The sequence below is a fragment of the Dendropsophus ebraccatus genome, chromosome 2 (assembly GCF_027789765.1).
Source record: "Dendropsophus ebraccatus isolate aDenEbr1 chromosome 2, aDenEbr1.pat, whole genome shotgun sequence".
Taxonomy (NCBI): domain Eukaryota; kingdom Metazoa; phylum Chordata; class Amphibia; order Anura; family Hylidae; genus Dendropsophus; species Dendropsophus ebraccatus.
The window spans coordinates 157885556-157901634 of NC_091455.1; the positions used below are offsets into that span (position 1 = coordinate 157885556).

A 16079-nucleotide genomic window follows, 5' to 3' on the forward strand; every position below is an offset into this window, starting at 1 on the left:
CTGAAGACACGCCCCTTTCCCATTGTTGTCATGTGACCATACAGACCTTAGACAGCAGCCTTACTGCATTATGATCTGCAGTTCTATCCTGTATCTACAAACTACTGCTGTTTTTTCAGGTTTATGCAGTTACTATACATTATACACCACATGCTGATTGCTATACTGTACAGTAACCTATAATATGACATATCCAGCTGTTTTTCATTGTTTGTTTCATTTATTCTACATGTTACTCAGAATTTAAAAAATAAACATTATTTTTGGGGTGTGGAACCAATTGTATATCAGTGACCGGAACGAATCATGCTCGTAATCCAAGGCACCACTGTATATAAATTTTATTGCTTCACTAACTTGACTTACAGGAAATGTCGGTGGGGTTTAGTTGGAGTGGTTAGGTCTGCAAAGTTACTGCAGAAACCACAGTGTGAGGCCCAGACAATGATCACAGGAGTAAGGACACCTGTCAGGTATATTGAGGTATAAAGCCACCCTGGTACACAAGCCCCACAGGCCCATATACTAGAACACATACTATAGCCCCTTCCACCCTATAGTGCAGAAATACACTGCTGCAACCCTGACTTCAGGTTCTTTACCTTATTTCCAGTAATACGGCTGTTTTATTGCCTACAAAATATGTACATTTTTTTTTTTAATGCAGCTGTTTTTGCTGACAATCTTTTCGTGTTTTTGCATGAAATAAAACATAGCGCCAAACATCTGTATATGGTTCTTCCTAGGAATCAATGGCTATGTTAACGCAAACATTTTCAGATAAGGAAAATAAGCATAAAAGCAAGTGTGGATGAAACCTAACGTTAAAAAAACCGTACAATATTATAGGGCAGATGATAAACTCGCCCTTCGCTATACCACCAGGACGAGCAGGAACACAAGCGCTGAGCCCGGTCAAAATGGGCGGACAAATGAGGAAGCGACGTCACCGCTGGGTTTGTCACGTGACTGTGACGTCGCCAGGATCCTTCAGCTCTATAGGAACTAGTCGTTACCGATCTAGCAGGCTAGAGAAATCTATGGTGTGGAGTGCGTGAAGTGCAGAGCCTCCGCTGCTTCCTCCGGCACGCTTACCATGAGACACGCCATTTTCCTGCCCCTCAGTGACCCGGCCTGCGTCCTAGTTCTCCTGGTGAGTGGCCCCTGCCTTGACCTGCTTTTCACCGGTTATGTAGCGTCAGAGCGATGCGTTCCACGGCGCTGTGTGCGGGATTCCACGCCTCTCTGTAGCAGTGTGGCCCCTCACATAGCGCACTAATATGTAGGGTTTGTGGCCGTCCCCCTCCCCGGCGGGTGTAATGTTATTTTATTATTATTAGTGACCCTCGTGCTGTAGTTGTGCACTAGGACCTCCCGTGGTCTCCGCGTAAATCACAGCCACACTGCCCGGGCCCACCGCACCCCCGGTCCCTGGTTTCACATTACAGCAGTTCCCTCTATTCATCCAACCACAGACCGGTTCTCTGAAGTCTTGTGTTGTGTCTCCGTGTGATTGGCTGAGAACCCGGAACCTGGTGGTGCACCGGTGCTGCGCGCTGGCCGTGCTGCCTGTGTGCGGGCGGGGAGGGTGTGTGTGTGTGTATATATAATATATACACACACTCTCTCTGCAGGCAGACCCCGAGTGCTGAGGTTGTGAGGACGAGCTGCTGTATGAGCTCTCTGCATTGTGTGTATTAGGTCTGACATCTAAATATAGATCGTAGCTCTGCAGCCGGCCGCACAGCCCTACTAGGACTACAGCTCCCAGCATGCAAGGTGTAGTTCTGCACCAGGTCGGAGATTACTGTACAATATTACAGTATCTGAGCCAATCCCACAGTGATGGAGGAGCAGTACAAGGGTTTGGCTGCAAGCCTGTCTTCCCTACACTCAGAATGGGGGGTAGAAGTATGTTAGGGGAATTCCTAGCTGTCCCTACTGCCACACCTGACTGGATGGAAGGGCCTATTTGCTGTCTTAGACTGATGGACATAGCCAGGTGCTCTGCTGTTTCTGTCAGTCATAGAGTAGATCTCCACTCTCTGTGATAGGATAGAGAAGTATAAAAGAGTTCTGACTGCTGGGCCACCAGTGATCTCCCAGGGCTTATTTGTGTTGAATGGATCGGCAGCTCAGCATGTGCGCCACAGCGCCGCTCATTCTGTATAAAATAGAGTAAATAGAAAATAGAGTAGTGGTTCATGTGCCAACCCAATGCTCCATTTTAAAGTGACTGTACCACCAGGCCCAGGCTGAAGCACTGGCGGGCGGACCCACCCTTAGTGGGAGGAAACCCTAGCCCCTATATGATAGGGTTACATTGATTGTAATGGAGTCACAACTGGAGTTTCTTTCCACTTAGGGTGGGTTGGCCCGCCTCTAGTGCTTCAGCCTGGGCCTGGTGGTACAGTCACTTTAAAGCAAAGAAGTTGGGGTCCTATTTAGAAAATAGAAGGGGGCTTAGCTGTTGGGATCCCTCCCCATGGTTTTACACTTTTCCTTTGTGGGTATGAGGTAGGGCTGGGCGATTAATCGAATTAATTCGATTAATCGTCCAGAACGTTGAAATCGATTTGATTTTTTGTGAAAATCGTAAATTCGATTTTCACAAAAAAATCATTTCGGGCTGCGATGCCGGGGAGGAGCTGAGAGAAGGGGGGTTGCGGTGCAGGCCGGCGGGAGAGCCGTAGAGGGGCGGTGTGGGTGAGCGGGGAGAAGATGCTGGGTGGCCAGGCTGGAGAGGGGCGGTGCAGTGCCGGCGGCCTCCAGCCACTGACAGCGCCGCCGCTGATCTGCCCCCGCCCCTTCCACTGAGCGTCCCACTCCCCTCCCGGCCAGATATGGAGGTCCCGGGTCTGTGGAGGAGGAGGCCGCAGGGACTACAGTAGGTGGTGATCGCGGCGCTGCTCGTCCTGGAGCTATACAGCGGGATCGGGGGGCTCGGTGCAGACCCCCGTTCCCGCTGTATAGCTCCGTGACCCGCAGCTATGCGATCACCACCTACTGTAGTCCCTGCGGCCTCCTCCTCCACAGACCCGGGACCTCCATATCTGGCCGGGAGGGGAGCGTGTGTGTGGAGGTGAGAGGAGGAGGAGATGTATGTGCCCTCCTGCTCCAATCACCTCCAGCTGCACCAGTCACCCCCCAGTCCCCTCAGTGTCCCCCCAATCCCCTCATTGTTCCCTCAGTGTCCCCCCCCCAGTCCCCTTCAGTGTCCGTCCGTCCCCCAGTCCCCTTCAGTGTCCCCCCCCAGTCCCCTTCAGTGTCCCCCCCCAGTCCCCTTCAGTGTCCCCCCCCCGTCCCCTTCAGTGTCCCCCCCCAGTCCCCTTCAGTGTCCCCCCCCAGTCCCCTTCAGTGTCCCCCCCCAGTCCCCTTCAGTGTCCCCCCCCCAGTCCCCTTCAGTGTCCCCCCCAGTCCCCTTCAGTGTCCCCCCCAGTCCCCTTCAGTGTCCCCCCCCAGTCCCCTTCAGTGTCCCCCCCCAGTCCCCTTCAGTGTCCCCCCCCAGTCCCCTTCAGTGTCCCCCCCCAGTCCCCTTCAGTGTCCCCCCCCAGTCCCCTTCAGTGTCCCCCCAATCCCCTCATTGTTCCCTCAGTGTCCCCCCCCCAGTCCCCTTCAGTGTCCCCCCCAGTCCCCTTCAGTGTCCCCCCCCAGTCCCCTTCAGTGTCCCCCCCAGTCCCCTTCAGTGTCCCCCCCAGTCCCCTTCAGTGTCCCCCCCCCAGTCCCCTTCAGTGTCCCCCCCCAGTCCCCTTCAGTGTCCCCCCCCAGTCCCCTTCAGTGTCCCCCCCCAGTCCCCTTCAGTGTCCCCCCCCAGTCCCCTTCAGTGTCCCCCCCCAGTCCCCTTCAGTGTCCCCCCCAGTCCCCTTCAGTGTCCCCCCCCAGTCCCCTTCAGTGTCCCCCCCCAGTCCCCTTCAGTGTGTCCCCCCCCCAGTCCCCTTCAGTGTGTCCCCCCCCCAGTCCCCTTCAGTGTGTCCCCCCCCCCAGTCCCCTTCAGTGTGTCCCCCCCCCAGTCCCCTTCAGTGTGTCCCCCCCCCAGTCCCCTTCAGTGTGTCCCCCCCCCAGTCCCCTTCAGTGTGTCCCCCCCCCAGTCCCCTTCAGTGTGTCCCCCCCCCAGTCCCCTTCAGTGTGTCCCCCCCCCAGTCCCCTTCAGTGTGTCCCCCCCCAGTCCCCTTCAGTGTGTCCCCCCCCAGTCCCCTTCAGTGTGTCCCCCCCCAGTCCCCTTCAGTGTGTCCCCCCCCCAGTCCCCTTCAGTGTGTCCCCCCCCCAGTCCCCTTCAGTGTGTCCCCCCCCCCGTCCCCTTCAGTGTGTCCCCCCCCCCAGTCCCCTTCAGTGTGTCCCCCCCCAGTCCCCTTCAGTGTGTCCCCCCCCCAGTCCCCTTCAGTGTGTCCCCCCCCAGTCCCCTTCAGTGTGTCCCCCCCCCAGTCCCCTTCAGTGTGTCCCCCCCCAGTCCCCTTCAGTGTGTCCCCCCCCCAGTCCCCTTCAGTGTGTCCCCCCCCCAGTCCCCTTCAGTGTGTCCCCCCCCAGTCCCCTTCAGTGTGTCCCCCCCCAGTCCCCTTCAGTGTGTCCCCCCCCAGTCCCCTTCAGTGTGTCCCCCCCCAGTCCCCTTCAGTGTGTCCCCCCCAGTCCCCTTCAGTGTGTCCCCCCCAGTCCCCTTCAGTGTGTCCCCCCCAGTCCCCTTCAGTGTGTCCCCCTCAGTCCCCTCAGTGTCCCCCCAGTCCCCTCAATGTCCCCCCAGTGTCACCCCAGTCCCCTTTAGTGTCACCCCAGTCCCCTTTAGTGTCACCCCAGTCCCCTTTAGTGTCACCCCAGTCCCCTTTAGTGTCACCCCAGTCCCCTTTAGTGTCACCCCAGTCCCCTTTAGTGTCACCCCAGTCCCCTTTAGTGTCACCCCAGTCCCCTTTAGTGTCACCCCAGTCCCCTTTAGTGTCACCCCAGTCCCCTTTAGTGTCACCCCAGTCCCCTTTAGTGTCACCCCAGTCCCCTTTAGTGTCACCCCAGTCCCTTTAGTGTCACCCCAGTCCCCTTTAGTGTCACCCCAGTCCCCTTTAGTGTCACCCCAGTCCCCTTTAGTGTCACCCCAGTCCCCTTTAGTGTCACCCCAGTCCCCTTTAGTGTCACCCCCAGTCCCCTTTTGTGTCACCCCAGTCCCCTTTAGTGTCACCCCAGTCCCCTTTAGTGTCACCCCAGTCCCCTTTAGTGTCACCCCAGTCCCCTTTAGTGTCACCCCAGTCCCCTTTAGTGTCACCCCAGTCCCCTTTAGTGTCACCCCAGTCCCCTTTAGTGTCACCCCAGTCCCCTTTAGTGTCACCCCAGTCCCCTTTAGTGTCACCCCAGTCCCCTTTAGTGTCACCCCAGTCCCCTTTAGTGTCACCCCAGTCCCCTTTAGTGTCACCCCAGTCCCCTTTAGTGTCACCCCAGTCCCCTTTAGTGTCACCCCAGTCCCCTTTAGTGTCACCCCAGTCCCCTTTAGTGTCACCCCAGTCCCCTTTAGTGTCACCCCAGTCCCCTTTAGTGTCACCCCAGTCCCCTTTAGTGTCACCCCAGTCCCCTTTAGTGTCACCCCAGTCCCCTTTAGTGTCACCCCAGTCCCCTTTAGTGTCACCCCAGTCCCCTTTAGTGTCACCCCAGTCCCCTTTAGTGTCACCCCAGTCCCCTTTAGTGTCACCCCAGTCCCCTTTAGTGTCACCCCAGTCCCCTTTAGTGTCACCCCAGTCCCCTTTAGTGTCACCCCAGTCCCCTTTAGTGTCACCCCAGTCCCCTTTAGGGTCCCCTTTAGTGTCACCCCAGTCCCCTTTAGGGTCCCCCTTAGTGTCACCCCAGTCCCCTTTAGTGTCCCCCATTGTCCCTCCAGTCCCCCAGGGTCACCCCAGTCCCCTTTAGTGTCCCCCAGTCCCCTTTAGTGTCCCCTTTAGTGTCCCCTTTAGTGTCACCCCAGTCCCCTTTAGTGTCACCCCAGTCACCCCTCATCTATACCTGTACTACTACACCCCTTATCCACTATACCTCCACTCCTACACCCCCTATCCACTATACCTCCACTACTACACCCTACGTAGATGGAGGCACAAACATGATTTCCTATACTATATGGGGCCTCTGTTACACTGGAAATCAATACAGTTGTTGTCTAAAATATTAAAATAGTATCTGATGCTGCAGGGAGAAAATGTTCTGTTTATTTAGCAAAAAAGGAAAAAAATCGAGATTTAAATCGAGAATCGTCAAAAAATTTAAAAAAAAAAAATCGAGATTTTATTTTTTGCCCATATCGCCCAGCCCTAGTATGAGGTAAATTAAGGAAAACCCTTTTAAAGGGAATGTACCATCAGGTCCCAGCTGAAGCACTGGAGGCGGCCCAAACCACCCCCAGCGGGAGGAAACCCCAGCCCCTCTATGACGTGTCATAGTGGGGCGGGGGTTTCCTCCCACTAGGGGTGGGTCAGCCCACCTCCAGTGCTTCAGCCGGAGCCTGATGGTACAGTCACTTTAAGTGGTATAGAATGTGGAAGATTTATGGTGCGTTTACACAGACAGATTTATCTGACAGATCTTTGAAGCCAAAACCAGGAACAGACTAAACAGGGATCAGGTCATAAAGGAAAGACTGATCTATCCTCTTTTGAAATCCATTCCTGGCTTTGGCTTCCAAAATCTGTCAGATAAATCTTTCTGTGTAAACGCTCCCTTAGGGCCCTATTACACCAGCAGATTATCTGACAGGCTTTTTGAGCCAAAGCCAGGAATGGACTATAAACAGAGAACAGGTAATAAATGAAAGACTGAGATTTCTCCTCTTTGCAAATTCATTCCTGGCTTTGGCTTGAAAAAATCTTTCTGATAATCTGTTAGTGTAATAGGGCCCTTAGACTGGGAATATGAAGTCCATTGACTTTAGTGGGATGTCTCCTCATACGTTCTGCCTCAGGAGCTAGCATGTCAATTGTTTCGGTTAAATTCAGTTCACCGCCAGAAATGTACATACTAGGGATGAGCGAACCGAATCGTTACGAACCAGTTTCGTTACGAACTTTGGGAAAAATTAGGTTCGGGACCAAACCGAACTTTGAGAAAGTTCGTTAAAAATCTGGTAAAAATAATAAGGGCGACGCAAAATTGTACTTTTGTCACAGAATAGACCAGGATACAAGGGATTATTACTCCTATAATCACTTGTATCCTGTTTTTTTGTGAATATCAAGATGTGTGACTTTACCCCTGTTAGGGTGAGACCTTAAATTAGTCTCCTCAGATATACCTGGGTGCTGCCTAATCAAAAATGTAATGTGACAGCTGTCTGTGAGTATTAACCAAGACACATGAAAGCAACTTCAGTGTTCAAGCTTATCGAACTTATTAAGGGAAAATCAGTTCATATCTTTACAATCAGGTTAAAAAAATAGAAGAACCCCGTTTAGCTGCAACAACAACAGTTTTTTTTTTTTTTTTTTTTTTTTTTTTTTTTTATAAAGTCCCATCACTGTCCCAGAAACAAAAAAAGTACAAAAAAGTCCAAACACTGTCCTAAGAAAAAAAAAAGTCCCATCACTGCACAGTTGGGTAGAAAAATGTTGGCGACTCATTGGGTATCTTGGTGTCCAAGACCGTGCACCCCAGTGCTGATGTCTGGTCCTTTAATTATGGGCAAGGGCAGTACAGGTTTGTTACTGCCCATTGGGTCAACATTCCCCCAGAAGACCACCAGAAAGTTAGCCCATTCTTGCCGCTGTCACCTCCCCGATGCTTTAGGGGGCCAGTTCGGCCTTCACCAGCTTGCAACCATCCACCACTCTGACTGCAGTCCAACCTGCCCCGGTGTCTTACCAGCGATGTCAGGCCCGGCTCCCTCAGGCTGTCCTCCATTTTTTGAGCCTGGGTGAACGAAGCCACAGTGGGCAGGAGCTCCTCCAGACCATCAGGTAGGAAATATATGAATGGCTGAGCCAAGGTCGACTAACGGTGGGAAGTGTTGTACCCCACAAAGGGAGGAACCTTTTGTCTGCAGTGCAGCAGGGAGAGCTGCGTCATACACCTTGTATGGCACATGTGATAAACCTCATAGTGCACAGGTTTCTTTGAACATGTTGTGCCAATTGTTGATCCCTTTTGAGGACGCGACTCTGTGAGCAGGCATTAAGGACATCATCCCACTTGTCCGTATTCTTGAAAGTGTGGTAACCAGCATAATCAGCGAGGAATCCCAGGCCACCACTCCAAGGCTGACCATCCTCCTCCATGAATAGTCTGTTTGCAATCATACTGGCCTGGGTGCAATCAGTTGGTGCCACCTCCTCCTCAAATAGTCTGTTCCCAATCATACTGGGCTTGGTGCAATCAATTGGTGCCGCCTCCTCCAATAGTCTCTTTTGAACCATACTGGGCTGTTTGCAATCAAGTGCTACTGCCTCCTCCTCCACCTCCTCCACACTGGGTCCAATACAGTACTATTACTGCTGCTGGTTCCACTGTCAAATGTCTGTTTTCCACCCTACTGGGTCCAAGGAACTTTGTGTCCTATGTCCCGTGCAATCACTTACACCATGGCTAATTTTTTTTCACTATTTTTGCACTTTGATTTTTTTCCACGTTTTTCATTGTAATAGCAACTGCAACTATTTGCAAATCACAGCTTGTCTTTCATATCTTGCTATGAACAAATGTTCTCAATTTTTTTTTGTAAATCTAGGCAAGCATGTTCACTCAGACAGAAATACCTCAAAATGTGCAGTTTCCTTCTCTCCTAAACTTTTCATGGGGGCTGTTAAAAAAAACAAATAAAAAACATGGCTTTCATAAAACGACACTGAAAAAAACGTTGTTTCACAATTGGTCATAGGATAAAGTGCTAAGTTTCATTAATGGTAAAATTGACCTACAAACGGTTGACCAAAAGATTTAGCAGAGCAGATCAGACTATTAGCAGACAAGTCTGCCATTGGTCATCACAAAAAATTATTTGTGCATAATTTATAGATGATTGGCTATAAAGGCCATTTTGGCAGACCATTATGTTAGGTGTTTAGCCAGCATTGGTTTTAAGAGTCACACAGGGTCTCAGAGGTCGGATGTCCACCTATCATAAGGTTGCAGCATACTGATATGGAATAGCAGTTGAATGTATCAGAGCCATAAAGGAGTATCCTCATCTAGGGCAGTTAAGCCCTCTCCTCAGGTAAAAGCACAGATAAGAGATAGTGGAGGGGCCAACTGCTGGGGCTCCTTGTGATCTCGAGGATGGGGGGCCCTGAAATCCCAGTTAAATGAAGTAACAGGCTGCATATGCACACCCCTCCATTCTCTTCTATGATACTGAATAGAGACGAAATAATAACTATACATAGAGACTAGACATAACTATACCATAATCTATAAATTTGATAACCTAATTGAAACTGTTTTGCATAACCCTAAGATGTCGTATGTAATCCTGGCTACAGTTTTTATATTACACAATGTGTTAAATGCAGACGTGTAAACATAGCATAACTATATCATATCATATCTAAGAAGAAACGACACGCCTTATATATCCAACACTGTTCCCACCTAATAGTGACACTATATCAGCAGACATTTGATAAGTACACTCTGCTTAACACACCTTGCTTGGTGTAGAGCAGAATGCAAAAAAAATGTAGTTGGTACAATGAACCACCCTAAAATAAGTAAAGCATGCAGTGCTTATGTTGGCTACAACCCCTGTCAAAAAGAATGGAATTACAAATGTTCACACAAATGCTGTGTCCGATAGTGGTTAAAGGGGTTTTACAGGAATACATATGCACAGCTACTTTCTTGCAAATATAGCACCATCCCTATCCTCAGGGTGTGTGGGCTGTTAAAATTTGGCTTCTTTCACTTCAATGGACTGCAATACAACACCCAAACTGAGAACAAGAATTGGTGCTGTTTCTGGATCTATAATCAATAGAGCGGGCGGGCCCTGCTAATAGTTCCCCTTTAATCACAGGTAAGTAGGCATAGCTGCTCCTCCCAGTCACTTAGTTTTGATTGGCACCCTAAATACTGAGAACTTAAATGCAAAGCCCAGCACCCATTTTCTTGTTAATGATATAACTTCCCCACTATTGTGTGATTCTAGAATTCTTGTTGCCATACTTGATCTGGAAATATGCCATTAATTTTGATATTTGAGGAATGTTTCATGAAGCTGCTCTTTTCAGCTATTAAACAATGGCTTGCATCATTTCTGTGATTGTTGTGTATGCTGCGACATGAAAAGTTAGACAAACATTCTCCAAGTGTGTTGATTCCATAATTTTTGCCAGTATTGTATGTGTGATCTCAGCGTTCTCATGTGAATGAGAGAACTTTGGCTATGATACCATGCGTGTCTTAAAGCTTCTTTATGTTTCCTGTGAGGTATTTATCTTGGCTTTAGAAATAAGTGACATCCTTGGTTAGAAGAAACACCAATACCAGAAAGAAGAAGCTGTTTATGAAGCTTAGAATCATGTTACTCCTACTTCTGTACTCAGGGGCGTAACTAGAAATGGCTGGGCCCCATTGCAAACTTTTGATTGGGGCCCCCACCCCCTCAATCGACCACTACGCCATCAACACACTCAGCTTTACACAGGTTCTGTACACCATATAAATTACAGTACAGTTATATTAAGTGACTCACAGGGGACGTCTTCTCTGATCGGAGTTGTTTCCTTCATTTTCTTCTTCATCCTTCCTGGGCCATTAGAACTTCTCCGAGCCACGAATCCACAGAATCTGCCAGAGAAACATATTAGGCTCCTCACTATGGCACCATCCTCATCTCTATACAAACTGCACATCTGTATTGGCCCCTTTACCCCCTTGTTTAGTGGATAGCCCTGACACTATGTGATCCCCTTATAGTATATGCCCCTCTGTGTATTCCCCCTTACCGATGCCACCCTTGTTGGCCCCTTATAAATTACCCCCCATGTTGTCCATCCCCCTTAAAGATGGTCCCCCTATAGATGAACTCTCATTTGGTCCCCTTATAAATGCCCCCTCATGGTGTTGCCCTATAGATGGCCCCCTGTATAATCCACCATAGATGGCCCCCACCCTGTATATCCCCCATAGATGGCCCCCACCCTGTATATCCCCCATAGATGGCCCCCACCCTGTATATCCCCCATAGATGGCCCCCACCCTGTATATCCCCCATAGATGGCCCCCACCCTGTATATCCCCCATAGATGGCCCCCACCCTGTATATCCCCCATAGATGGCCCCCACCCTGTATATCCCCCATAGATGGCCCCCACCCTGTATATCCCCCATAGATGGCCCCCACCCTGTATATCCCCCATAGATGGCCCCCACCCTGTATATCCCCCATAGATGGCCCCCACCCTGTATATCCCCCATAGATGGCCCCCACCCTGTATATCCCCCATAGATGGCCCCCACCCTGTATATCCCCCATAGATGGCCCCCACCCTGTATATCCCCCATAGATGGCCCCCACCCTGTATATCCCCCATAGATGGCCCCCACCCTGTATATCCCCCATAGATGGCCCCCACCCTGTATATCCCCCATAGATGGCCCCCACCCTGTATATCCCCCATAGATGGCCCCCACCCTGTATATCCCCCATAGATGGCCCCCACCCTGTATATCCCCCATAGATGGCCCCCACCCTGTATATCCCCCATAGATGGCCCCCACCCTGTATTATCCCCCTTTGCAAAGCAGATAGAAAATAAAAAAAAACACAACTCACCTAACTCCCCCATCGGCTGTCTTCTCCTCTTCTCCCGGGGGGGCGTCCTGGGGATTCCCAGGCAACACAGGTGTCGGGCTCAGAGTGGCTCAGTGTCCGCCGGGGCAAGTACTTCCGGCGCAGGGTGCATCTCTAACAAGTGCTCCTGTGCCGGAGGTACAGGCTGGGGGCGGACGCTGAGCTCACCGGTACCTGTGCTGCCGGGACAGCAATACGGTGGCAAGGGGGGGCAGCATCCCCGGAAGCACCGGTACCAGTGAGCTCAGTCCGCCCCTAGCCTGTACACAGGAACGCTTGTTAGTGCTTGAAGTCCCTGCGCCAGAAGTACTTACCCTGGCCCCCGGCGGACGCCAAGCCACTCCGAGCCTGTCACCTGTGCTGCCTGGGAATCCCCGGGACACCCCTGGACCCAGGGACACTCCAGGGGCGTAGCTAATGTCTCCTGGGCCCTGGTGCGAGAGGCCAACTTGGCCCCCCCCCCTCCTTTCACGGCCAAGTGATGCTATTGGTGTGTGTGTGTATAAATTTTATATATATATATATATATATATATATACCAAGACAGATATTACCAATAACACCAGCATATTGGAAGAGAAAGTATTATCACCGTACATATTACTGCCATACTGTTACCGACCAAATCCTGTATACTGAGACCAATATTACCAGTAATACCAGTATATAGGAAGGAAACATTACTGCCACACCACAACCATCACCACCATATTGTTACTGACCAAATCCAGTACACTAAATCACCTCATCCAGTCATATAGAGGTGGCCCCAGCTCTACACAGGTTCTATACACCATATACATTACAGTGCAGTTATATCAGGTGACTCACAGGGGAAGTCTTTTCTGATCGGAGTTCTTTCCTTTTCATCTTCTCCATCCGTCCTGGGCCATTATGAGAACTTCTCCGGGCCACGAATCCACAGAATCTGCCAGACAGACATATAAGTCTCCTCACTCTGGCACCATCCTTATCTCTATACACACTGCACATCTGTACTGTCCCCTTTACACCCTCATTTAGTGGGTAGCCCTGACTGTATGGGACCCCCTAATAATATATGCCCCCCTCTGTGTATTCCCTCTCCCCCCATGTTGCCCTCCTTATAGATCTCCCCCCACCCTCCCTTATAGATGGCCTCCTCTCCTCCCCACCCTCATAGATGCCCCCTCTTCCCCCCCACCCTCATAGATGCCCCCTCTTCCCCCCCCACCCTCATAGATGCCCCCTCTTCCCCCCCACCCTCATAGATGCCCCCTCTTCCCCCCCCCCCCACCCTCATAGATGCCCCCTCTTCCCCCCCCCCCCCACCCTCATAGATGCCCCCTCTTCCCCCCCCCACCCTCATAGATGCCCCCCTCTTTCCCCCCCCCCACCCTCATAGAGGGCCCCCTCTTCCCCCCCCCCCCCACCCTCATAGATGGTCCCCTTTCCCCCCACCCTCATAGATGTCCCCCTCCTTCCCCCCACCCTGCAGGCTGATAAAAAAAAAAACAACAAAAACTTAACTCACCTGACAACGCGCTCCCACGTTGATTCTCCTCCTGGTCTGTCCCCGGCTGCTGCGCGGCTGTCGGGGGTGTCGCGTCTTATCCCCGGCAGCGCGCATCCCAGAGCTCCCTGCGCGCCGGAACCGGAAGTCAGGGCCCAAGGCGCGCAGGGAGTTCTGGGATGCGCGCGCTGCTGGGGATAAGATGCAACACCCCCGGCAGCCACGCAGCAGCCGGGGGGAGCAGGACTCTTGTGACCGCAAGCAAAACAATGCTTGCGGTCACAAGAGTAATTGATCGGGAGGGCCCCGCGGGCCCCCCTTCGTGGCCACTGCCTGGACCCCAAACAGCTGTAGCACCTTAACCCGCCGCCTCCTGGAACATACTTAACCTGATCCACGCTCTGGCTGCATCTGAGACTCCCAGAGGGGGACCTATTGGAACCAGAAGCCTCAGATGCAGCCAGAGCGTGGATCAGATAAAGCGTGGGTCTTTAAACTGTGGCAGCTGTTGCAATACTACAACCATTGGGTTTAAGCCTGGACAGCCAAAGCTTTAGCTGTCTGGGCATGATGGGAATTGTGGTTTTGCACCAGCTGGAGGGCCGTAGTTGAGAGACCCATGAGGTAAAGTATGTTCCAGGGTGGCGGCGTGTTAAGGAGGCCGGCATTTACATGACAGTCCCGCTGCGAGTATGTAATCTCATTGAAGTGACAGGAAAGGTATCTTCAGCGGATTTTGCTGCATACTCTCAGCTTGAAATTCGCTGCCAATGGGGTACGTGTAAACCCACCCTAAAGGCGTTAGGCGCCAGTAAATTAAAATAGTTTACTTTCATGCGTTTAAGGTGTGTTTTCTGAAACCAATCGCTGTTCCCAATCTTAAGCTGATCATTGAGGGTCCGATCACTGGGACTCCCACCAATTCTGAGAACAGGGACAAAATTGTCCCCAGAATGAATGACACATACTGCACGTGCAGAGCCATCGCTCCATTCATTCTTTATAGGGCTACTGAACTTGAAAATATTTTCACATCTGTGACTTGTTTGTGCAATTAAGTACAAAAGCCGAGGTGGTGTGGAGATTCCATAGTTTTTGCTGGGGTTTGTATTTGAGCCAGGAGACTAGAGCTGTAATCCTTATCATCGTGCTTTCTCTAGCCTGTCAGCGTTATTCAAATTAACAGTTACTAATTGGAAATGTACAAAATGCCTACAGTGCCCAGGTGATGAAAGCAATTTGTCAGTCCCATAGGGTTTAAGCCTCAAGCGAGAGAGATAATGTCAATCTGGATTATAGAAATGTTAAATATAATTTTTAGGCAAAAAAAATGCCCTTAATTGACAACTTAGGTGTAGTTTGCTATTAGCTAAAGTGGCGGATATTAGTTATGTGAGCCTGGATGAATTTTCTAGAGGATTAAGAACTTAAACTAATTAGTTGAGAGAACTCCTCAGAATAGAAAAAGTTACCATTAACCCTTTTGCAAGTGAAAATATATGTATATGTGTGTGTGTGTGTGTGTGTGTGTGTGTGTGTGTATGGCTTAGGCTGTGGAGTTGGAGTTGGAGCTAGTTTTTGCTGGAATCAGAAAAAAAATGTACCGACTCCAGCTTTAAAAAAATCTTTAAAAAATGTAGAATTGAATTTTGATATGAATTTTACTCATGAGTATATATTATGAGCAACATTTTAATAGGACACTGGCCCTTATTACATAAGGGTGGTCATGGAAAAGTTGCCGGTCACTATTTGGCAGTTTGTTTCTGAGCTCGAAGAGTCCATTGTGTGGGGCAAGATCTGTGTTGTTCTCTTCCTGGATGACTGTATATGGGCAGCAGTGTAATATGAAGATATCCTGTGTAATATAGAGAAGGAGTAGAAGCCATAAGTAGTGTAGCATTAACCTCTGTCCTCAGTGTGGTGTTTTCTCTCTGGGAGAAGATTGTGTTTTTCTTCAGTGTTCTATGGCTGCAGCTGTGTGTGTGTGTGTGTGTGTGTGTGTGTGCTATAGCTGCAGCAGGCTGTGTGTGTGTGTGCGCGCTATGGCTGCAGCAGGCTGTGTATGTTTGTGTGTGTTTGTGCGTGTGTGTGTTTGTGTGTGTATGTGCACTATGGCCGCAGCAAGCCGTGTGTGTGTGTGTGTGTCTGTGTGTGTGGTGTGCGCTATCGCTGCAGCAAGGTGTGTGTGTTATAGCTGCAGCAGGCTGTGTGGGTGTGTGTGCGCACTATAGCTGCAGCAGGCTGTGTGGGTGTGTGTGCGCACTATGGTTGCAGCAGGCTGTGTGTATGTGTGCTATGGCCTAGTGTGAGTGTGTGTGTGTGTGTGTGTGTGTGCGCGCTATGGCTGCAGCAGGCTGTGTGTGTGTGTGTGTGTGTGCGCGCATGCTATTGCATGCCCCCACAGTGACCTTCTATATCACTGTGTGACCCCTCTCTATATCACTATGTGTGACCTACTGTATATCACTATGGCTGACCTCTATATCACAGGGATCTGGCATTGTTAGCAGTGTTTCTTTAAGTATGGTAAATATTTAGTTAGAAACATAGAAGGCTAACAGCAGGAAAATATCACCTTCTCCATCTAGTCTAGTTGTGATTAGTTCAGGACATGGAGGCTGGAGACTGGCTGCATCCACTGCACACACAGAGCAGAATCTGCTTTATATACAGTATTCCTTTATCCACTCAGAAGTCGCCCCAGGAGCATGTAGGACATTAGGGAGAAGCTGCTGAGTGTGACAAATAACTCCCCTGGTATATGACTGGCCATTTATGAAGGAGCAGAAGTCAGAGTTGGAGTCGGTCCTGATAAAATTCAGGAGTCGGAGTTGGAGC

General features: G+C 50.4%; 1 protein-coding gene across 2 annotated transcripts in view; it reads left to right on the top strand.

Moving 5' to 3' along the window:
* Window positions 1-967: 967 nt before the first annotated feature.
* Window positions 968-16079, top strand: part of ERP44 (endoplasmic reticulum protein 44) — a 35930-nt gene continuing 20818 nt past the window's right edge. For both annotated transcript variants that reach the window (XM_069958565.1, XM_069958567.1), the window contains exon 1: window positions 968-1153. In XM_069958565.1, the coding sequence (XP_069814666.1) occupies window positions 1097-1153 (57 nt within the window). In that variant the 5' untranslated portion in view covers window positions 968-1096. The remainder of the gene's footprint in view (window positions 1154-16079) is intronic.